The 22,340-nt window shown below is 50.5% G+C and overlaps 8 protein-coding genes across 8 annotated transcripts; 3 read left to right on the top strand and 5 right to left on the bottom strand.

Annotated features, from left to right (window-relative positions):
* Positions 1–235: 235 nt before the first annotated feature.
* On the bottom strand, positions 236–1,654 carry CGCS363_v006233 (uncharacterized protein; the record flags this gene model as incomplete). The annotated part of the gene is made up of 1 exon (XM_036638082.1): positions 236–1,654. The coding sequence occupies one exon, from the start codon at positions 1,652–1,654 to the stop codon at positions 236–238; it is 1,419 nt and encodes a 472-aa protein (XP_036496101.1).
* An 896-nt stretch (positions 1,655–2,550) lies between these two features.
* On the bottom strand, positions 2,551–2,799 carry CGCS363_v006232 (uncharacterized protein; the record flags this gene model as incomplete). Its single annotated transcript, XM_036638081.1, has 1 exon — positions 2,551–2,799. One exon carries the CDS (start codon positions 2,797–2,799, stop codon positions 2,551–2,553), a length of 249 nt encoding a protein of 82 aa, XP_036496102.1.
* A 3,034-nt stretch (positions 2,800–5,833) lies between these two features.
* On the bottom strand, positions 5,834–6,954 carry CGCS363_v006231 (uncharacterized protein; the record flags this gene model as incomplete). Its single annotated transcript, XM_036638080.1, has 2 exons — positions 5,834–6,710; positions 6,776–6,954. The coding sequence occupies 2 exons, from the start codon at positions 6,952–6,954 to the stop codon at positions 5,834–5,836; spliced, it is 1,056 nt and encodes a 351-aa protein (XP_036496103.1).
* Positions 6,955–9,011: 2,057 nt separating this feature from the next.
* Positions 9,012–10,169, top strand: norB-1 (Norsolorinic acid reductase B; the record flags this gene model as incomplete). Its single annotated transcript, XM_036638079.1, has 1 exon — positions 9,012–10,169. One exon carries the CDS (start codon positions 9,012–9,014, stop codon positions 10,167–10,169), a length of 1,158 nt encoding a protein of 385 aa, XP_036496104.1.
* A 311-nt stretch (positions 10,170–10,480) lies between these two features.
* On the top strand, positions 10,481–11,493 carry yycR-0 (putative zinc-type alcohol dehydrogenase-like protein YycR; the record flags this gene model as incomplete). The annotated part of the gene is made up of 2 exons (XM_036638078.1): positions 10,481–10,652; positions 10,730–11,493. The coding sequence occupies 2 exons, from the start codon at positions 10,481–10,483 to the stop codon at positions 11,491–11,493; spliced, it is 936 nt and encodes a 311-aa protein (XP_036495255.1).
* A 745-nt stretch (positions 11,494–12,238) lies between these two features.
* CGCS363_v006228 (uncharacterized protein) lies at positions 12,239–13,773 on the top strand (the record flags this gene model as incomplete). Its single annotated transcript, XM_036638077.1, has 6 exons — positions 12,239–12,580; positions 12,645–12,815; positions 12,854–12,896; positions 13,121–13,227; positions 13,282–13,565; positions 13,638–13,773. The coding sequence occupies 6 exons, from the start codon at positions 12,239–12,241 to the stop codon at positions 13,771–13,773; spliced, it is 1,083 nt and encodes a 360-aa protein (XP_036495254.1).
* A 2,285-nt stretch (positions 13,774–16,058) lies between these two features.
* Positions 16,059–18,683, bottom strand: dur3-1-3 (putative urea active transporter 1; the record flags this gene model as incomplete). The annotated part of the gene is made up of 12 exons (XM_036638076.1): positions 16,059–16,289; positions 16,342–17,073; positions 17,120–17,318; positions 17,371–17,488; positions 17,539–17,772; positions 17,832–17,921; positions 17,974–18,054; positions 18,109–18,215; positions 18,271–18,344; positions 18,394–18,496; positions 18,549–18,584; positions 18,649–18,683. 12 exons carry the CDS (start codon positions 18,681–18,683, stop codon positions 16,059–16,061), a joined length of 2,040 nt encoding a protein of 679 aa, XP_036495263.1.
* A 1,921-nt stretch (positions 18,684–20,604) lies between these two features.
* Positions 20,605–21,333, bottom strand: CGCS363_v006226 (uncharacterized protein; the record flags this gene model as incomplete). Its single annotated transcript, XM_036638075.1, has 1 exon — positions 20,605–21,333. One exon carries the CDS (start codon positions 21,331–21,333, stop codon positions 20,605–20,607), a length of 729 nt encoding a protein of 242 aa, XP_036495262.1.
* Positions 21,334–22,340: the final 1,007 nt, after the last annotated feature.

The following is a 22,340-nucleotide window of genomic DNA, read 5'->3' as shown; positions in this document are numbered from 1 at the left end:
AGGTTTCTACATTGGGCGCTCACAAAGACGGCAACCTTCGTAGAGGTGTCACACGTGATGCAGGCGGGTACAGATTCTGGGCATGGAAAGTTTTGGGTGATCTGATTCTATAAATAAAGTCACCACGAGGCGAAAGGCCGCAGCTGTTCTTCCATTCCATCTTGCTGTCCATTTCCCATAACCTGGATGGCCCACGACAAGCCCCAGCCGCCACGCAGGCAACGAAAGCTAATTCTCAAGAAGCCTCCCACAGAACCGCGTCTACCTCTGTGATCGTGACCGGGACACCGAATTTCTCAAATTCTTCCTTCAGATCCTCCAAGATGCCGTCGTAATTATCAAGGTCCTTCAAATAGACGCGCTCCAAGCTGGTAAGATAGTCGAGATTCTCCGCAAAGTTGGGGAGAACATACTTGAAAAGCTCAAGGTCATGAGTGAAGCATATTCTCTTCAAACTTGTTGGTAGGGACCAAAGAGCGTCTTCGTAGTAATAATATAGTTGCTCTCCTTTTTCGTGTACGGTCGTAATTTCGAACTCTCCACGGTAGAGGCTGTCTCCGTCGATCCAGAGGTTCTCGAGATTCTCAAACTCGTCCAGATAGTCGATACCAGACTTCCCGTAAGAGACCCAATTATCGGAAAGGTCGATGACCAGGCTGCGGAGGGTCTTGGTGTGCCGATCGCCCTGCCGGAGTCCCTCGAGAGCGTGTAATGGGTCGATTCCATAGCTGGGATCCGTATCCGAATCACTGAGGTGACCAACGAGCCGAAAGTCCAAGAGAGGGCCACAGTCCGCCATGACGGAGTCAAACGCATCGCGGTATTCACCTCCCGAGATGGTGCCGGCGATAGTGAGATGCGTAACCTTTTCGAAGAGCGTGGGACAGAGGCCTGCGGACTCCAAACCCATGCGCACTGGATAGAGGTTGTCAATGTACAAGTGCGTGGGCTCAGCACCGATCTTGCCGATGATGGAGTACAGTCCCTTGAAGACGGGAATGGTGCCCTTCACGGGCCTCAAAGCGAGAGAGCTGAGCTGGGGACAAAGGGTAAGCGAACTGAGGTCGGAGTTCTGTCCTAAGTCGTAATGGGGAGATGTCATCGGCTCGCCTCCCGAGAGGGCGAGGCCAAGTTCTTGCAGGTTGGGGAGGTTGGCAAGCAGAAGGAGAGTAGTCGTCTCAATGCGATGACCATGCCATCCTTGATCGTTGCTCAGCCAGGCGTCCTCCGACCATTTGACGCCCTTGTTGGAAGCTTGCTGACGCAGGAAAGCGACCGAGGTCTCGTCGAAGCGGTGATTCGTCCGCTGAGACTGTTCGAGGTTCAGGTAGACTGTGAGAACCCAGCCTCGGGCCTCGGGATGTTTGTTGAGAAATTTGAGGCAAGAGACCATTTTCCGAGTCGCGTTCGGTCCCGTGAAACTGATAGTGGACCAGGCCCGTCTCATGACACACTTGAGGCGATCGTGGGCGAGGGATATATTCCGGAGATCATCGAAGCCGCGCAGAAGACAGCGGCTGATGGCGCGATCCGAGTCGATCAAGTCATCTTTGTGGGCCTGGGCAAAGGCTTCGTCGATGGTCATTCCGCGATGGCGTAGCAAGTCGCCGATGATGAAGAGAACGTCGTCCGGAAGGTTGGTAAGCTTCGCCATTGTGTGCTTTTGCCTGAGTCTGGATGCAAGAGTGCAGTATAGGCAAGCCTTTGGGATGAGTTTCTTGTTCGAATTTGTGGCGGTGAAGATGGTGATGGACGCCAGTTGCTCAACTTGGAGGCGAAGATTTGCTGACAACGGACAAAAAAAAAGGAAAAAGGAAAGAAGTTGAGGAAGGAGTTTGGTGGAAGGACTTACCTGCCCACGAGACAAGCGTTGCTCCAATTCGAGCCGGGAGCAGTATCCTCAGGGAGTCGACGGGCTTGATTGAAGACATGTCTCTGAGTGAACTGCTATCAAAGACGTGGTACGAGTAAACCTTTCTGGCAATCGAACTTCAAAGGATGTTCTTCGGTGGCTAAGTTTCCAAGTGCACCATAATAACAACAGATACACCATTGTGCCATCGTGACTCCCAAAGCCTGCATGTTGTTGAGACTTGCCGCATTTGACCCCATTAAATATCTAGATGGGGTCACAATCAGATGGGAATATCAGTAGTCAAGATTGTCTGACAGTTTTGGTAAGCAAAAAATATTGCTCTCTGCTTGATACGTGGCTCTGACATCCACGTACCTGTTTGCTTGAGGAATCGGCCTTTGACCAGCTATCCTTCGAGACTTTTGAGTCGACGAAGGCCACAGAAGAGCTCAGGAGGCTTGTAATTGGTATTGTACGGTATGAAAATGTTGTCATTGTGTCTATGTCCTCATTGTTTGTTCATCGTCCGCTTTGCCCGCGTGCCTTTTTGGTCATAACTCTTGTCCCTAGATGGACGCCTCCGTTCGACTGTGGTGGAAATTGGTCTGATCTGTCGCAAGTTCCTCTATCATTATATATCTCGCCAAATTTTGTTTTTGCTCCATATTTCGATCTCACTGTCCCTTTGTATCCCTCTAGAGACACTTTCCGCCGGTTTTGTAGCCACAGCCAAGGTGGAAGCCATCGGGAAGGTCGCAGCTGCCTTGCTGGTTGTTGGGGTCGGTCGACTTGTATGCGTTTTCGTTGCAGCTGCACATTTTGCATCTGTGGCTATCGTACTTGACGTCGCCGCAGTAGCACTTGACGCAGCCGCCGAAGCAGTAGTGCTTCGCGGTCACGGCAGTGGCCAGGGACATGAGGGCTAAGACGGTGGCGAACTTCATTTTGTGCGGAGTGTGATTAAATTTGCGGCTGTGTAGCTGAGAAAGTCTTGTAGGAAGAAACGAATGCGAGTTTGTTTTGATAGGGAACGTGTCTTATAAACAGAAGAGTGTTCGACTGAGTTGAGTGAAGGTTCGCAATGCCTTTTATACGCAGGACGCTGTCAGGTAAATTTGCGATTGTTCGGAGTCGGCAGGAGTTTCCTCTCCATGGCCGTCTTGAAAACTTCGGCGGCAATTCCTTGAATTGTTTATCTTCGATATTAGTTGCAGTGCTGCTCAATTACATTCTGGCTCGACGTCTATTGGCGAAGATTTCGTCGCGGGGGACTTATCGCAGAGCTGTATGTTGTGTGCGGAACGGGGAAGCCGAGATTAAGTGGGCTGCCGTCGTACCCCGGCCCGCCCGATCGCGTCGATCCTTTCCCCTGTCAGCCTTAACACGGCCAACCGCAATGATCGCACCAGCAAATATTTTTGACTAGAAACAAAGGTTGCACGTATCAACAAAAAACATTAATAGCTCCTGAGTTAAACCATTCGATCAGCTGTTAAATAGTTGCAGCAATTCTGTCTCTGTCATGCAAGGCTTGGCTGAATATCTGGGAAAGCTCGCCTCGGCCGAATGATGCGGCAAAGTTTGGAGAACTTTGGATTTGAAGGACTTCAGAACTGATGACGGGTAGATAAGCAGCTTCAAGTGTTACGACGTGACTCTTGGTCGACTCGTCTACAATATCGCGTCCCTTTCTCCATCCCCCACAATTCGGGCATCCCGGCTCAAGCGTCCCGTCGCCATGACTCGGACAAGCGTGCATACCATGGCCAGCAATGCTAGGTGTTTATGCAAGAGACTTTGCTAAGAACCCTGTGAAAGACCAGAAGCAACAACAACAGCGCATCTCTTTTCCAATTATTACTTTTGGTATTCAGGTGTGGAAAATCAAGAAAGTGGAAGCTTTTGTGACTGTGAACGTTGATGATTGCAACTGCCGGGGCTTGGCTGAAGAAAGAAAAAGACTAAATCATGTGGAGAAGAATGCATCGAGTCATTTGATTAGGGATGGCGGACAAAGATTTCAATAAGACGAGGAAAGAAAACTTCCAGAAAGTCCCATGAAAACAGTCGGACTGCGAATCCTTCTAACAGACAGCAACGCTTTGCAACCAAAACGCTCATTTAAAGCGGTGCCAAGCCCCTTTATCTCTCATAGCAGACCTCTTCCTCCTCAGCAAGCTTCCACGGCCTACAAATCGACCACCACATGAACGTTTTCAACTCCCTTGCTTTTCATACCTGAGTCGTCACTTTCGATTGATGTAGGCTGACGGATTTGATGTCGCTTGCCGTGAAAAGAAAACGGAAACTGAGTTTCTTTCCGCAAGAGACGGCTCATATCACAGATCTACCTCCCCAGCTCTTACATCTCATCCGTTCTTTCATATGCCCCGATATTTTCACAAACCGTCTTTACGCCTATCTCGATCCCGAAAACGCACCATGCCAAGTACTCGACCCTCGATCCCAAGACCTGTGTCCATCTAACTGCGGCCTGTCGCCACTTGAATGCCATTGTTGTACATGACATTCTCTACACCACTGTCTCTGTCGACTGGTCTTTTCCTCAATTCATCTGTGTTCTGGGACAGATAATCACCAAGCCTGAACTTGGGCGGTCGGTCCAGCGAATACACGTCAACTCCACGAGAGCCCGGTGCGACAACAATCCCCCAATTCAGCCCGACGATTTGAACTTCGTCAGTCAGATGGCGTCCCCAATGCTGGCACCCAAACACTGAAAATGCTTCGAGAGCTACGAATCTCTGCACAGAATTGACAGAAACCTCTCCTAAAATTTGCAGCGAACGTCTCAGACTTCGGCTACCACATGCCCTCAAAACCCTTCGCCCACCTAGTTGATCATGAAATGAAAAACAAACTGTCCCGCCTGCAAACGTTATCGATTCGATTCAATTCTAACACAACTTTCCCGCCTACCATACAATCAACGATGACACTGGGGCCTGCCCGCACACTCTACATCGAGATTCCCCGGGGCTCTATATTTCGCGATTACCAAATGAACCTACCTAGCGTTACCTCATTGATCTTGATGGACTTTCCAGCGTCCTCGGTCGTCATGAGCACTATCGTCCAGGCTTGCGGTCCACTGGCCAGTTTCGCGTTCAAAGGACAACGCCTATGCCATCCTGTTGATAATACAATGTCCCCAAGTCAACTGGTGGACTGCTTGCAGCAGAGGCATGCCGCTACGCTGCGCACTCTCTGCATCGACTTCAGCTTCCATGACCGTCGCCCGGAAGCGATTACCTCTCTGAAGGCTTTTTCCGGATTAGAGATACTTTTGCTGAGCATCCGTGCTATCCCACATCCCCATAGGATCTCACAGGTCGCTCACGGCAGGATGGTTCACCGAACTCCTATTTTGTGATTCCTTCCAGTGACTCTCCACCGTCTCTGTACCTATGGCGATCTACATTATTTGCGTCACATAAGTCGCGACCTCCAATGCCAGAAGCGACAGATTAGCCAAGGGTAATGTCGTCTCCGCGTTCTCCGAGCCGCAGAGGATGGTGTTCGGCAGAATAGGAGGAACGTCTGGTATTGCACTTTGGGCGTTTGATGGACTTTGAATCTTTTTCAAAATTTCCTGCAAGTAACAGGACACAGGGCCAATTTCTCACGCTGAATTCCTGGAACGAATTAGCAGGATGTGTCAATTGGTTAACGAATTCAGGCTGTATTGTGAGGATAGGATGAAGATATTGCAACATGAAGAACATAAACAAGCGCAAAACAGATGGCAGCAATTTCATAATGTCAGAGAAACTGGAGGTATTATTTCGTCTAAATAGCTGGGGATTTCCGCGCACAGCGCAGGATCCGAGACTTTGATGAGACATGGGTGCCGGGTTTGATGGGCTTCTTTCACACCGAATCTATCCTCTATTAGCATCGAATAGGTATCCAGCTCTCCAAGCGACATGTGACAGGATTCTTTCTCGATAAACCTCGCTAGCCCCAGACCTCATCTTGCCAAGCAGGCCAAGCCGGGGCAGGGCTTGCATCCCCAGAGCAGCTTGCATACAGCTTGGGGTCCTCGATCACAGTACCTTCGGGGAGGTCCAGCCCTAGAGTGTAATCTGGGTAGACCCCAGAGCTGAAAGCTCCGCCACCCCTGCCATTGGACCAGAAGACACGGAAGGGGATGTACTCCTCCACGGTTTCAAAGTAGATGAAGTCGCTGTAGGGATATGAACGAAAGCCCTTCTGAACCGTGATATCGGCATTGTTCGCGTTGAAGCCTGACTTGGCCTTATCCCCGAGCCAGACCATCACCACGTCGTCAGCCTCACCAACAATGAACTCGTAAGATCCGCTGAGAGATGCCTTGAGGTAGCCGCGATGGACGAGAATGTTGCACTTGATCGTTGATCCTGCGGGGCCTTGAACCCCTCTATAGTTGATTGGTTGGTTCTCGTCATTTTGGCTGTATCTTGGAACTTCTGAGTGTCCAATACCGACCGGAACACGACCTTGCACGAGATTCTTAAGATTATACGTATTCGCCCTGACATCTGCGTTTTGAAGAGTGTTCCTACACAATGTTGATCTCTCTTCAATTACATGGAGAGCGAACTCAGCGCCTGGCGTGCAAGAAGCCGAAGCGGTTGAAGAAGCGACACCTGTCGGCCCCGTCACAGGGATGGTGGTCGGCTTGATACCGTCAAAGCATTGACATGCCGACCAATAGGCAGCTACATCAGGGCAAGAACTGGCGTACGCAGGCTTTGTGCCAAGGACCGTAGGCGCAGGGGTCTCTTGACGCGGGCCGTGGACGTTTCTCTTTTGCACCGGGGATGGAACCGACAGAGTAACAGTCGGCTGAGGTCTGTGTCTCAGGTCAGCATATGAGCCACCTTGGGGAAGTTGTTTTGGACATTCTAGGAAGCTTACATAGCAGGCACCGTGGCATAGGTGCTCACGAAGGCCGCACAAAGAGATGATCTCGAAGCAAGAGATGGATCGTTCCTACCCGTGCCCGCAACTTGGCGGCCGCAGTTATTGTTGCATATTGCTGCAGACGCAACGCGGGAAAGAAACAAGAAGATGCTTAATGATGCGGGCGACTTCATGATGAGCTAGTAAATGATAAAGGCTGATCGAAGGCTGAATGAGACTCTGGGACTTGCAAGTTGAGCAACGTCTGACAAGATGGGAACATCAATCTTAAATAGTTGATGCCGAGAAATATTTTAAGATCGTGAATACAGTGAAGTGACCCCAACGATAATCCGGACGGTCAATCTGTTGAATAAGTAGACTAAGTCTAGACTTCTCGCATGTGGCGTAGCGGCTGAGCGTTCGGTATGCAGTCGGGCATCCCTAAGAAGGGAGTTTGCCAAGGTAAAGGAAGGGATGTGCGACGTCTTAGATATTAAGACAATTGTCGTACAACTCACGGATGTCTATCCCTGCGCAAGCCATCTGCCTCTGAACGTGGAGAAGCTTACCTGCTTTTAAGGCCATGGCAAGACAAGCCACATTCGTCAATTAAACTGAGAATGACTTGCCATGCCACGTGCATGCAAAGGGAGAGGTTCTCCGATCCATGTTCTCAGAATATTTGCAAGGGAAGCAGATGACTCAATTTCTTCCATGTAGGTGTACAAGCAGCTCTTCGAGTGCAAATACCAGTGTTGATGTTGCTGGCAATCCGCTCGTCGAAGTCCCACGCAAGCAACCTTTGAGATGGCCAGCCCAGCTGAATAGTGCCAAGGTTCTCAAATCGGAGCCTTCATGCCGCTCAGCTACTTGGCCTTGAGCCACTTTCTACGGCATCAGCAGATGATTTAGATGCCCATAAGAATCTCAACTTTTGCGGCGAATAAGGCGATGTGAATCGATGTGTCAAAAACGGAAAACTCGATCGTTGATGGCATCGTCCATCAGTACAATACGATCCTTGAAAGTTTGTTACACCCTCTACCTGAATCGCCTCGTGATTTCTTAGACAACAGAATATTTCCTATAGGCTGACGTAGGTACTAAAGAGAGATAGTCTTATAACGAAGTACTACGCTAACAAACATTCAAGGATTGTATTGTACACATTCGAAAAGGTCAACGCATAAGGTTGGAAAGGGTGAGACCAGGATGAAGATTTATGAGAGTTAATAAGAACAACTCTCAATTCTCTAGTATCTTCATAGATGGCACTTGATTTCGAGACAACTGAGATACGTCGAGGAAGAGATTGGGCGCGGCCGGCTTCTAGCCAAAATCAAAACTCATTTACGGAGTTTGGGGTCTGCTGCGGATGTCACATGATAACAGAGCTTCTTATGAAGGTATGAGAGTTCCTACGACGTCATAAACAATGGGAAAAAAAAGAGCCAAACCCCCGTCCGAAGGTGTGTTCAATGTTGACAAGCTCGTATCCATCAAGTTGGGTTGCATGGGAAGTGGTACGTACCGCGTCAGCAGGTTGCAGTAGTGCACAATTCAAGTGGGCAGTCTTTCGTCGACGGCATGGATACAAATCAGTCCAGTGTGGACAACGAATATTTCCCCTCCGTCATCTATCCAATGTTTGTATTCTTATCGAGCGCGGAGTTAGTCGAGACCATACCAACTTGCCCGCTGACACTTTTCTTTTGTATCATGACTCTATCCGTGTGGCATGTTGCATGATCAAAGGGGCAGATAAGCCTAGTGACCCAGTCACGGTATCTGACAACGGGATGATTTGAGAGTTAGCCGTGATAGCGTGTTATGTTCAGAATTTCTTCGTGTCTGGATTTGGCGGTGAGTACCTGTATTTTGCGTACAGAATGCCAATGCGAAACCTTCTGGCAGGATGCCGGCTTTCTGCTAGGGTTTCGTGACAATAGCTGTCATGGACGCGGATTTATCGCCCTTACCGTCTCTATCGTCCGGCAGCAACTCCAGTAGACACTTTGTGATAACGAAAGGTGGATGGGTCTTGGAAACATGGCATGGCAGGAAGATCGTGATACGTGAAACCCTGTGATCTACCTCCCGAGGCGTGAAATATAAATACCACGTACATCCACAAGGAGAAGGTAAGGCATCATATAATACATCTCATCAGAAGTTCTCGTTCACTGGAATAGTATTAGTCTACCTTGCGTTTAATCTTCCCGCATGAGACTGGCGAAAGATAGCAAAAATGGCTCCTCAACTCCAATTCGCACTTGATTCACCTTTGGCTCGTCATCGCCAGTTGTCGCCCACCGCAGCTATTCGCGTCTCCCCGATTGTCCTTGGGGCAATGAACTTCGGAGACAATTTCAAGGAAAGAATGGGAGAATGCACCAAGGAAACGGCTTTCGCCATTATGGATCACTACTACAGTCAAGGCGGCAACTTCATCGACACCGCGAACAACTACCAGCTTGGCCAGTCCGAGGAATGGGTAGGCGAATGGCTTGCGTCTCGTGGCAATCGCGACGACATTGTGCTAGCAACGAAGTACAGCAGCGCCTACATGACGCACGACAAGCAGCGGCTTCAGTCCAACTACGGCGGCAACAGCATCAAGTCACTCAAGCGCTCTGTCGAAAAGTCTCTGAAAGCGCTGCAGACCTCTTACATCGACATTTTGTACCTCCACTGGTGGGACTATGCTGCGTCTATTCCAGAGGTGATGCACTCACTTAACGATCTGGTCGTGTCTGGCAAGGTGCATTACCTGGGCATCTCGGATACCCCTGCCTGGGTGGTAGCCAAAGCGAACCAATATGCGAGGCTGTCGGGCCTTCGCCAATTTGTCGTTTATCAAGGCAATTGGAATGCTGCCATGCGAGATTTTGAGCGAGAAATTATCCCAATGTGCATGAGTGAGGGCATGGGTATTTGTCCCTGGGGAGTTCTCAATGCTAGTCGCTTTCAAACCGAGGAAGGCTTCAAGGAGCGCGAGAAGCACAACTCTGGACGGCAAAACACGGCATCGGAGCATGACAAGAAGGTATCAAAAGCACTGGAAAGGGTTGCCAACGCGAACGGTGCATCTCTGACAGACGTCGCTCTGGCGTATGTGATGCACAAGGCTCCTTTCGTGTTTCCCATTGTTGGTGGCCGGAAGTTGAGTCATATCGAGGGCAACATCAGGGGGCTTGGGACCAGTCTTACCGAGGAGGACATCCAGACAATTGAGAGGTCTCATGACTTTGATCCCGGATTCCCTCACACCTTCCTGAGTGGTACCTCACTTTTCGGCGGACCTTCTCGGGGCGCGTATCACCCTGGAGACGTATGGCTGACCAAGCTCATGGGCAACTTCGACTGGGTCGAAGCTCCTCAAGCGATTACCCCCAAGACGTCCTAATCAGGAGCTTCATGCACACAATATACATCGGTAGCTTAAAAATCTGCAAACCATTACCACCCGCAAACTAAGTGAATAATATCAAGCTTTGAGGTACATGCAACAAAGTTGACCAAATGCAAGGAGGTTACGATCCAATGCCTGGAGATGCAGCCCATCAAAGAATCTTCCTCGATCTGTAATCTCCGTTAGAGTACATGCCCACTATCCTGAACCAGACCGACGCCGTGGTCCGAATCACCACGTCCGCACTTTGTGGTTCTGACCTTCATGTTTATCGAGGCTATCAAGGTGGAGTTCCTCCTTGGAATATGGGACATGAGGCCATCGGATACATCTCAGAGCTTGGAAGCGCTGTGTCTGCGTTGGAGGTGGGTGACTACGTCATCATTCCCGACACTGTAAACCATGGCCGGCTGGGGATGGAGCCGACGGCTTTGGACTTTTACGGAAACGGAGCGGTTGTGACCGATGGTCTTCAATGTAAGTCCCTTACTTCGTCATAACCCAATTGACAAGACCATCGCGCCCAGAATCATGTGTCGCTGACCTCGCGAAAGCTGAATATGCCAGAGTCAGGTTCGCCGACTCCAATCTCATCCCAATTCCCCTCACTCACGAGACGACCAACATCACCATCGAGCAAGACTATCTCACTATTTCTGATATCTTCGCTACTGGCTGGGCTAGCCTTGACTTCTCTGGCTTCAAGACGGGAGACACCGTGGCAGTCTTTGGGGCCGGTCCGGTCGGGCTTTTGGCGGCCTATTCCGCTGTACTTCGCGGCGCCTCGAATGTGTATGTGGTTGATCATGTCCAAGCCCGACTTGACCGCGCAGCCTCAATTGGGGCCATCCCCATCAACTTTGCAGCCAGCGATCCCGTCGCTCAAATCCTGGCCTCCGAGCCGAACGGCGTTACGCGATCCGTCGACTGCGTGGGTATCGAAGTCCTGAACTCGACACTGGAGCACGAGCCGAACATCATTTTGAACCAGATGGTCAACCTTACCCATGTCGGTGGCGGAATTGGTCAGGTTGGGGTGTACATGGCCCAACCCGACTCGCCCGGCTCCCCTCTCGGATCCACATTCTCGCCCATCGCTTCGTTTCCCCTTTCAGACTTCTTTGGAAAACGCTTGAAGTTCCAAGCCGGCCCTGTCGATCCAAAGGTGTATGCTCCGATGCTTGTTGAGCTTATCAGTAGCGGCAAAGCGAGCCCTCATTTCGTGGCTTCAGCAAGTATTTCAATCGAGGATGTTCCAGCATACTACGCCCGGTTTAACGCGCACGACGAAAGCAAGGTTTTCATCCACTTTCCTTGAGGTCCCAGTAAAGATATTCCTGTATACCATGACCATAGGGAGGCATCTGTAGATTACGGCCTGGCATACACAGACCTGTACATAGAGCGAACACGCATCCCTCAATAAAATCTCATGGCGTACATCGGAACCAATTACCAACCAAAGCCTCTGTCTTTCTTGATCGTTCAGCCCAACCTTCTCACGCAGGGCTTGACTTGCACGCCTCTGAGGACTAAACCACATGCTGGGTAGGCATGAGGGAGAATATTCTTGCAAGAAAACGTCGTCTGATGAACGGAAGAGTAGACTGCCCCTGAGCCTGTAGCCGCTGGGCGTCGTACCCAGCTAGGCGATCGAGGAGGGGCCGAGCCGACTGGAATAGCGCGATCAACGTCTACCTGGCGATGCCGAGATTCATTCAGAAATCTACAAGAATTCCAGCTTTGAATTTCCATGTGTATTTCGGTGGTATAGTTTTCGTGCTGCATCTTGTGCTTGCGGTCCCACATATTATGCAGGTGGCTGACACCTCGCAGAAACTCGCGCTAGTGCCCGCCTGGATTAACATCGGATGACGAAGGTGAGAGGAAGAGTTGCTCGGCCAATTCCTTGGGTCTGACAAATTCGCAAGAACGCGGAAAATAAATCCCTTGCAATGACATGGAAAGGTCCGTCCGGTCATAAATGGCAATACCGAAACCGACTTCCTTGAAGCTTACCATCCATCCGACAAGATATTCCATGTTCTTACTCAACAGCAACCATGCAAAGTGGCCAGCCCCACAACGTTCTCCTGACCGGGGCCTCTGGCTACCTCGGAGGTAGCCTGTTTGCTGGGTTGAAAAGTTACGGCTTGAGCGGCTATGACAAGATCTACGCATTGGTTCGATCAGACGCCCAGAAGGAAGCAGTCCAGCAATATGGCGCTGAGCCCTTGAGCGTGTCCTTGAAGGATGCCAAGGCAGTCAGAGATGTGGTTTTGCAGAACAAGATATCTGTGGTGTTCTACCTGATCGACGTTTTCGAATCGACTGCTCAAGAGAACCTGATCAAGGCCTTGGGCGATTTGAGGCAGACCACTGGGCAAGATGTGCACTTTCTTCACGTCAGTAAATCCGATGTTAATCGACGATGCTTGTTTCACCCCAAGCTAACAAATTCCTCGCAAGACATCTGGCGCAAAGATCTTCTCCAGTGATGCTGGCGCTCCGACAGACAGAGAGCTTTTGGACACCGACCCCAACCTCTATGACATTCAGAAAGGACAAAAAGCGTCAGCCAATATTCTTCAGAAGGCGGGTTTCTCAACAGCCAACTTGGAACACATTCGTCTGGCTAAGGTATGCAAAGTGTGTTGACACCAATAACGCGATCATAGAAGAAGCTGAAGACCATGGGGTACGATCCTACATCTTTGCCCCGTGTATTGTGTGTAAGTCTTGCATGAAATTCATCAGCCCTTGGATGTTGGAAAGGGATATCTTGAGGTATCACTCATGTCCGCATTCTCCCCGCAATAACTGTCATGCCCTTGACCCCTCACAACCCCACTCCGCTACGATATCAGTCATGTCTATCTTCTGAAGGAGCCAAACGTATTTGCGAACCTATCAGGTCCACTCTAAACCGCTGACGTTTTGCGTAGACGGAAAGGGCGCAGGTTTTGGGAACACCATATCTATCCAGACCACGGACATCGTCAAAGCAGCCATAGCTTCTGGTCGGGTTCACTCAGTTACGCCTGATCAGCCTGTAAGTCCAAATCATCTCTTGTGTTACGGGAAGAGGGTTTGACAAGTTCCCTAGACCTGGCCGGTGTGCCATATCAGCGACAACACAGCACTCTATTTGCAAATCCTGCGGTCCATCCTCGAAGGTAAAAACATCGGGCACGGCAGGAATGGCTATTATCTAGCAGCTTCCGGCAGTATCGCATGGGATGACATATATGCCGCGATGGCGCTGGCGTTGAAAATCAGGGGTATCATTCAGGACGAGACTGTCGCTCCTGTTGACGACATCGCTTTGGTGAAAATGGCACAGGGACTCAACACAGATCCCTCTCTCGTTGCAATGAGAGTGGGAGGAAAGTAAGTTCGTATGGCTCAATTTTTACGTTCCTCGTAATATTTGCTTTGCTTGCCATGCTGATTTAATCTCAGGTGCACGTTGACGGCTAAACATGGCGGCCAAATCGGATGGAGCCCGCGATTTGGCCCCACTCATATTCTTAAGGCTGCCGATGTTGAGGTTGAGCACATTCTGAGATACTTGGATCACAGAGCTGGAAAGTTTTGACATGCGACCGCTTCTAGAGGGAAATATCTGGTCATCAAAGGCATAAATGCAGCTTCGAATTTTGACTAATAAGTACTTGCACGTTGACCCAATGGAATGGATCGACCAGGGCACAGGGAGTTGTTTTTTTGATTTCCACATCAGGCAAGGATTCTAGCAAAGGTGATAAAGTCCAGATGAATGCGAAAGGGATAGTTATGATCATCTTCTTGCACTTCTTACGATTTCCAGATGATAGAACCCGAAAAGAAAAGTCTTGGTGTCGCTTAGTCAAAGCCTTGAAAAGGTGGTCCGAAGATCGAGTCACCAGGCTGAAGAGGCTTTTTGTTATGGCTTTCCGCGAAGAGTGCATGAAGACTATCCATCTTTCTCCCTTTGAACGTATCACCGAGAATGACCCATGGGTCTAGCTTCTTCTCCAAGCATCGGTCGCGCCAGCCTTGCCCTACTTAACTGGCCCAAGAGCTCAAGCCAAGAGTCAACTGAGAGTTCGTCTGTAATCCTTCCATCTCTGATAAACAGCTGTGGCAACCCACTTTTTCATCCTCTGATTTACAACCAACGTCCTCCGGACAATGTCGGAAGAACAGATGGTGTCTGGGAGGACACAGCCAGATGATGTCGACTGTGCCCAAGCCATCAGTTCCCTGTCTCTGCGCACGGGGCTGGGGACACCTGCACTTGACGAGCTTCCTCCTGAGCTCATTTTTATGATTTGCTCCTTTCTTCGTCCGATTCGGCCAATGCATGAGGTGTTCGCAAGCAGAGCGACGTACGACTTTGGCACGGTTTACGACACGTTACAGCACGATTGGCGTACGGTAGAACGTCTCTCAGTCACCAACAGACGATTGAGGCGCTGCATCGCTGACAGCGGCTGTCTCTACCGAACAATCATTGTCAAAGGCGATTCAATTTGGCGCGTCGTCTCACTTCTATGGAGTCTGAAGAAGAACCCTGCAATGGGTCCTGCGGTACGAATGCTCTACATGGGTCTTGCCTTCGAGGTCTACCCCAAGGAAGGTTCATTGCCACCGCCTCAGCAATGGCACCTAGACTTCGTGTTGGAGATGGCCACAGCGTGCAATGTACAGTATCCAGCGGCGTTATCATTCTCAACAGCCCCGGTCCCGAGTGACAGTCTTCATTGCGAGTGGACTAGTCTCCTAGCAAGAGTCATTCTGGCCAAGATGCCCAGCATCGAAGACATTGGCATCAAGATCATAAGCAGAGTCTTTAGAGGAACGGAGCCGCCTTCTACGTCCCTTTTCAAGGGCCTGATCCTCCCCAATCTCCGGTCTGTGACCGTGAGACTCGAAAACTGCAGTAACTGGCCTCTACTCCATCTTGGGGGAGGCTTATGGTTTTGCCATGATTTTGACCTGGTTGTAGATTTGAGCCCCGTCAGAAACCTCTACGTCGAAGCAGAGGGCCTCCCTCTAAACATGACGCTTTCACCCTCCCATTTCTCCGGACCCAAGTTTCAAAACTTGACGAACATCACACTGAACGGATCCCCGGTTAACGAGCAGGAACTTGCGAGGATGCTCGACCATTGCACTCTTGTATCGGTCTTCAGATACATAATGTCTCACTATTCCGTCTTCGCCATAGCTCCTAGTATTGTCGTTCAAGCCCTACAGCGCAGACATGCGAAGTCTCTCCGTACTCTATGCATACACGTGTCTAGTCGAATTTGGGGTTTGGGAGAGATCTCAACGCTTGAATCATTCGACAACCTCGAGAGCTTGTGGATTGACCTTGGGTCTATAGACAACTCAAACATTGCCCACGGTCTTGTGGAGGATGAGACGGGCAATGGCAATGATCCCAGCTGGTACAACCCGCAGCCCAATCACTTCTTCTTTACGCTTCCTCGTACCCTCAAGAGAACGTTTTTCTATTGGGTCTCTCGGGGGCACGAAAATTCTGTGGATTGGCTTATCAGCAATCAAGGAGGGCCGTCATTCCCAGAACTTGAGGAAATTGCGCTACATTGCGCAATAAATGACACCGTGGACAGGGTGGGCTCAAATTTCAGTCACGGAGCATCCAGGCACACTTACATTCGGTCTTCTGCGTGGCAGTAGACATCTGTACTCGCAGAAGGGCAGGCATTTGTTCGACAAGCATTGCGTTACGAGTATGGCGTAATTGCGGGAGCTTGGAACTCATGTATGTAACCGAAAAGACATTGTACAGGATACATGTGTTTTCCATGATACGTCTGCAGAAATGCAAAGCCTCTTTGGTATGCGTCTTGTGTTATGTTATGCCCCTGTTTGTCACGATTTGAGCTCCATCTTTGCCATACTTGCAGGCTCCGGTGGCGTTCTTGATCCAGGAGAGTGACCTTCGCTAACCACCTTCCCGCCGCGCATACCGAGTAGATCTTTGAACATCATTCGCGTGGTACGTATGACTGTACTCCGAGATTCAAATATGGGTAAGAAGACAACCATGATGACTGAAGCGAAAAGCCAGGTGATGCCGACCACGACCCATCCGGTGAAGAACTTTGCAGCCGTTAGTTCGATATATGATGAGAAGTAAGAGATGATCACATACTTGTTTGCTGAAAACATAGCCACTGCCATACAGCGGCATCGGCCAAAGTATCAGTAAGACAAGGGTCACACCGACGGTGAGCCAGCGGGCAATCTTGGCGGCACGGTCCAATTTTACCCGCTCGTCTACGTCGCTGTCGACAGCATGGGGCCTTTCAATCATGTTCTCCAAGTCGACATTTGCAGCATCAACAATCTCATGATCGTCTCCTTTGCGGATATTGAGCATGCTTTGCCAGTCGTACTTCTGATGCTTGAAGGGGGGGATGAAGGTGAGAAGTGGAATGAAGACAACAGGAGAGAGTAGCGAAGTGAGATTTCCAGCCAGCATCGGAGTGTTGGCTCCAGTCGTCTCAACGCTCAGCTCGCCATACTTGATCTTTGTCGTGACTAGCCATGCCGTCATGGACAAGACGAAGCCGATGATAGGGCTGAAGGTTGCCGCAGCCCAGGACTGGCCTGACCAAAGAAGCGTCAAAGTTGCGGGGAGAACAGCCGAGGAGATGATGACACCCATCATGAGGTACAGATAGCCCATAGAGATCCCAATGTAGTTGAACCCGGTCGCCAGACCAGCCATGACAAGGGCAAATGCGGCCATACCGATATAGTTGATGCGCATGAGTTGCTTGCCAGTTGCCGCGGGGTTGATGTACGTCTTGTAAATGTCGTAAGTGCAAATTGACGAGATTGCGATGAGTTCAGAGCTGTAAGTCGACATGATGGCCATAAACTTGGTCCTGTCAGGCCGTGTTCTTTAAGAGATGGATCATACTTACCGCGAGAATGAGGGTTGCAACAGCGCCGCCCTTTCCAAGCAGAGCAACGGCAACTGTTGGGAGAACCAAGCCCGCATCGACATCGGCTGCGGGCATCCGGTTTGGGAATGAGGGCCAGATGTCGTATCTTTCCAGGGCCAGTCCAGCAAGACCCATGGTTGTCGCCGTCAACCAAGGAACGGCGAACCAACTTACTCCACTGTCACAACGAATTAGCCTACAACTGTCGGCCCATATTGCGGTGGCCTTACCCCATGACGTATCCTGGCAGTGCATCAACCGGAGATGCTGCAATTGCCTTGTTGTAGTACCCGTTATCGAGGAACACAGTGCCAAAGTTTCCGCACAGGTTGATGATGAAAAACTCGACTAAAAGCTTGTAAGTCATCTACTGGTGTCAGCGTGAATGTTTTGCATACCTCCACCCTGTGATCTCATAGTCAGATAACTACCGCCAGCATTGCCAGACAAGGGCCGCTCGGCAGCCAGATCGGTCAGGATTTCCCACACACGTCCCGGCGAGCCTAAAATGTCATTCGTCGAGTACACTGCGAAAGCGAACACGAAAATGATAATAAGAATGACGAGTCCGTTGATGTAGTCCGTGATGAACGTCGCTTTTATACCGCCGAAAAGGGTATACACCACGACGCCTGTTCGTGTATGAGCATCAATCACACCGTATGCTGCGTTTCAAATCGAGCCCGCTCACCAATGGGGAACAGAAAGACTGAGGCAGCTACTGGAGCGCCAGTAAGGTTCTGGATCACAGCGGATCCTCCGGTGAGAAGCATTGCCGTCACTAGGGTCTAGACTTAGCTCAGTCCCGCCATGATACTTGTCACAAGGCTTACCAAGAATGTTACAGAAGCAGCAAAATACGATGTAGACGCAGTGCGTGGCCGGACCATATCTTGCCTTTACTACCTCTAGGACTGTTGAAACTGATCAGCAAACAGTGCACCGTCATTTAGCTTCCGGCATCCTACATGTGTGGGCGTTTGGCGCTCGTCTCTTCAGTTCAATTGCGAGCGTCGCAAATAGAATGATTTGGACCGTGGCTCCGGAGGCATACCAGACCGGACCAGAAACACCACTGCGTTTTCATGAGCTGTGAAGATTCATGTCGAAGGAAGAGGTCAAGGACGCACTACTTGTATGCGACCGCGGTGCTTTGCAGCAGGGTTGCCGCCCAAGTCCAGGTTGACAGTACGGAAGACGCGACCTATTGAACGTTAGCTAGTCATACTGTCGCCTGACTGCTAGCCACGTACCAAGCCGGACTTGAGCGATCGGCCCGCAGTTGTAAACATCTCGGAAGTTTGTAATTCATAATTGTATCTCTTCAATGCCCACGTGATGACAATCATGAGCACTCTGAGGCGATGGTTAGTTGGTGACCGACAACAATATCAACAGGCAGACTTACGCGAAAAGAAATCCGAGGCCGATCATGAGGCCATAGCTGCCATATGTCAGTCAGAGCTGGTTCGTGTGACGGACGAGAAAGACTGTAGTATGTGACGTACCCCCAGCCTTGATGGAGAACCGGAGTCGAGTCCATGCTCTCTCATGGACGCTCACTAGCGAAGGCGGCAAGAAACAGCGACGTGTCGAATTCGTGACGTTAGTATCAACCGAGAGCAAGAAATGTCTTACTGCTTTGCATTTACGCGGTCGAAATCCTTTGCCTGCATCCGAGGACATCCGTCCGTCTATATACAGCCGTCTCAGACTGATCCTGCACCGCCGACGGGCCAAAGTCGCTGATATCAGCCGCCACTGAAACTCAATGCAGCCGCCCCAATGCTAATGCTGGGCAAAGAGATAAACATCCTCAGCCAAGACATACTATTCCAATCTATCGGAGTAATTGATTCACCCAAGAGATAAGGCCAGTGACAAACGACATCGTGGGGAACTGCCCAGAAGTGACCGACCCGCTGACGTCGCCTTAAGGATCCATGGAAGTGCAGGTGCCCCACGGGGGCGGCGTGGGTGATGATCCTAGGCCATATCCCCGGGGAGTCTTTGGACTTTTTCTCCGTAAAAAGAATAGAGCAATTTGATCATGACCCTTGGATCATCTGGCGAACCTCTGGAGCCATTGTGGTTCTCAAAAATGCTTGTTGCTCGCTTGCGGATCCTCACTTCCTTTGGCGAGACGTGCCCAGCAGCCGAGAGTTCAGTGTTAGACTCTCACTGGCTAGGACCCGGGCGGCCAAGGTATTAGTATTTCTTGGACGTCAGGTACCCTTATCAATTCCCAATCAGATATCACTTGGAGATAAGCTCTTCGTTTGGCTGGGATTTTCTTCAAGCAGATTATGTGACAATCGCGAATCTAAAACGTAAAGAATCTAAAGGTTGAAAACACGAAAATACCGTCCTGAAACTTGAAGTGATGAGAACTTGTCCGTTTGAGCGCTCAAAATGCTGGACCACTGCCGTCGATTGCCAAAACCAGCAACGCCAAGTAGTTATTCCCTCAAATTCATGAATCCGGCCAACATTAATTTTCGGAAGTGGTACTCCAAGTCCAAAAAAAAAAAAAAAAAAAAAAGATAGAAGCCGCATCATATTCAGAGACATAGAAAAATAAGTAGAACTGTGGTTCGTCACAGCCGACGCTTGTGATAAATCAAAGCCGCGGAATCGGGTATGCAGCCATGGTCGGATTTGCCGGCGGCGACTTGGCACTTGGCGCTCGCCGGCGGGCAACAGCCCACATTTTCCCCAGGATTCCGCTCCGCTCTTGCTATGTATGGCATGATTCCTTTCCTTTCACATTTCAGTGTGCCGCTATGATCGCATCTGAACAGGAGGGTCTCCGGACTCGTCGAAGCGGCAGCCGGCCCATTTGACGTTGCTTCTTTCCTGCTTCTTTTAATATCCCCATGAGACTTAGGATTGCTGACCATCAGAGTTAGAGTTGAGGCGTTGAATCTGACCATAAACCAGGTTGCAAACAACTTAAGTAAAAGCTAAACCAATCAAGAGACGTGAACCGAGCTATGCCTTGGCGAGGTGAGTGAGCCGTGGCCCGATAACTCGGTGTCTACGACTGGGCAGGTATTCACAGTGTTCCGATCCAGGTGGGGCCGATCAAGCGGATCTGGTGGATCCCCTCCGGAACTTACTCCGGAGAGTGAGCCTAGCCAGGCTGTTTGGCCTTAGTAAGGTAATTAGCACGTTGCCGTGAGTTCAGGGCGACTTAATTACCAACGACGATCTTTTGGTGAAAGCCGTCTAGAGTGTGTGGCGACTGGCGCAAAGGGTAGTCAATCAAGCCAATAGTTTCAACGGTACTACAATCAGTAGAGCTCCACGAAACGCGTGAACTCGGACTGACAACCGTCATAGCCGGAAGCATCACCATTCTCAAAACTATACCCACATCTCAGACAATATGCACAAGCATATAAGCCATCGTCAAACTCAACAACCGGACTGGCGCCGAGACAGCACGCCCCTCGCTTGAGCCATTACCACCAGTGGTGGTGGGCGTTGTCGTCGCCGACGCCGTTGCAAACTCCCCCCCAACCCATCAAACTCGACACGCTCCTCGCCTGCCCCTCATCGAGTGTGGCTTCACAGCTCTCTGCCGTAGCAGTAACGCTCCTTGTAACGCCGCACGTCACCGTGTGACCCCCCATCCCCGGTATCCCGTCATTCGCGAAAGTAGTCGTGGAGGCATAGTCCATCATTCCTGCCACCTCGCCGCAAACTCCAGCAAGGACAGGCGCTGCCTCTGTCTCGTCCGCTACCAGAAACTCGAACGATCCACCGCCAAGAGGCAGCGCAATACTAGATGAATTCCCGAATCCCGGTTCGAACTTGCACCAAGGGCCGCCTTGGAGGTTCCAGTGGAAGGTGTACGTCCCCGCCTCAAGGGGACCCGTCGTATTGGTGATCAGATGCGGGTTGTCCGGCCACCGAGTTGTGTTTCCAAACTGCGCGGAGATATTGTTCACGGGGAGACGCCAATCCAGGTCGGGATGCGGCTGTTTAAATGTTTCCCAATAGAACGTCCAGCCGTAAGCGTTAGCTGTGGAAGGATTGTGGATTGACAGCAGGACGGGGATGCCTGTGGAGTTGAGGGTGTAGGTCGTGTTTTCGCGGGGAAAGAGGAGATCTACTTCGACTGTGGTGTTCGGGAGGGCTGTAGCGATGGGAAATACGGCGAGAAGCCATGCGAAAATAGGACTTCTCATATTTGTGGTGCAGATAAGCAGTAAGCTCCAACGGGGAGAATAAAATGAACCTTTGGCTTGGCAATGAATTAATGTTAGGTTGACCACACACGCCAGGGGCTTGAAAGCTTGATACGTAGTGGAGCTGAGAGTATGGCTGGGAGAATAGGGACTTGGGAAAGTGGCCCCACGCGTGGGTTGTTAACGGTTTCGAATGATATTGCAACTTCTTCCCTTCTCTGAGCCAGCTCTCCAATCATTGGCAGGCTGGATTCTTACGGTGTGGGATACAAAGGAGCTGGCGCATAGTCCTGGATGGACACCGGCAGCCTACGACTTGCTCCCCATTTGGTTTTAGAGACCATGCAAAACATCTTGAAAACGATCATCCGCTAGTACGAGCTTTGCGCCCGGTCAAGATGGAACATGCCAGAGCATCATGCCCAGTTGAGTGATTTTGGGCACTTCAAGTTCGGGTACGTCAGCACTAAGGCGTCGATATGCAGGTCGCGTTGTGGCGACGCACTCAGGAATGAGCTTCACTGAAATGATTCCCGAACCCCTGTCTCTTGGCAATATACGGAAGCCCAGCCAGCCCTCGGCCTTTTCGAATATGGCATCTGCAAGCTCCTCCCTATTCGTCGGGCTCAGTGATGTCATTTGTTTCTAGCACACCTCCTACCAGATCGGATGTAGACCGTGATGCACATCGACAATTTGGATAATAAGGCCACTTCATATCAAACATCACGTCATTGCAAATCGCGAGTAAGCCAGCAACCACACGGAAGAACCGCTAAGCGCCGGAGGCAATAACCCGCTCAAGGCAAGTCTTTAGACTGTATCGTAGGGAAGTAGACGATGACCTTTCAATTCAGCGTGTCAACTGTCGAGAGCGCTCTCAGAGCCGTCATTGGCGCAATTAACGAAAACGGTTCACGAGGGAAAAAGGAGGCCATCGTCGCTAACAACTCCCCGCAAATCGTGAGATCATATTGGAACACCACACCCAGGGTTTGAAGAGCCGC

The sequence above is a fragment of the Colletotrichum siamense genome (genome assembly GCF_013390195.1).
Source record: "Colletotrichum siamense strain Cg363 chromosome Unknown KSG_Cg363_contig04, whole genome shotgun sequence".
Lineage (NCBI taxonomy): Eukaryota > Fungi > Ascomycota > Sordariomycetes > Glomerellales > Glomerellaceae > Colletotrichum > Colletotrichum siamense.
This window is presented reverse-complemented; position numbering and strand designations above follow the sequence as displayed.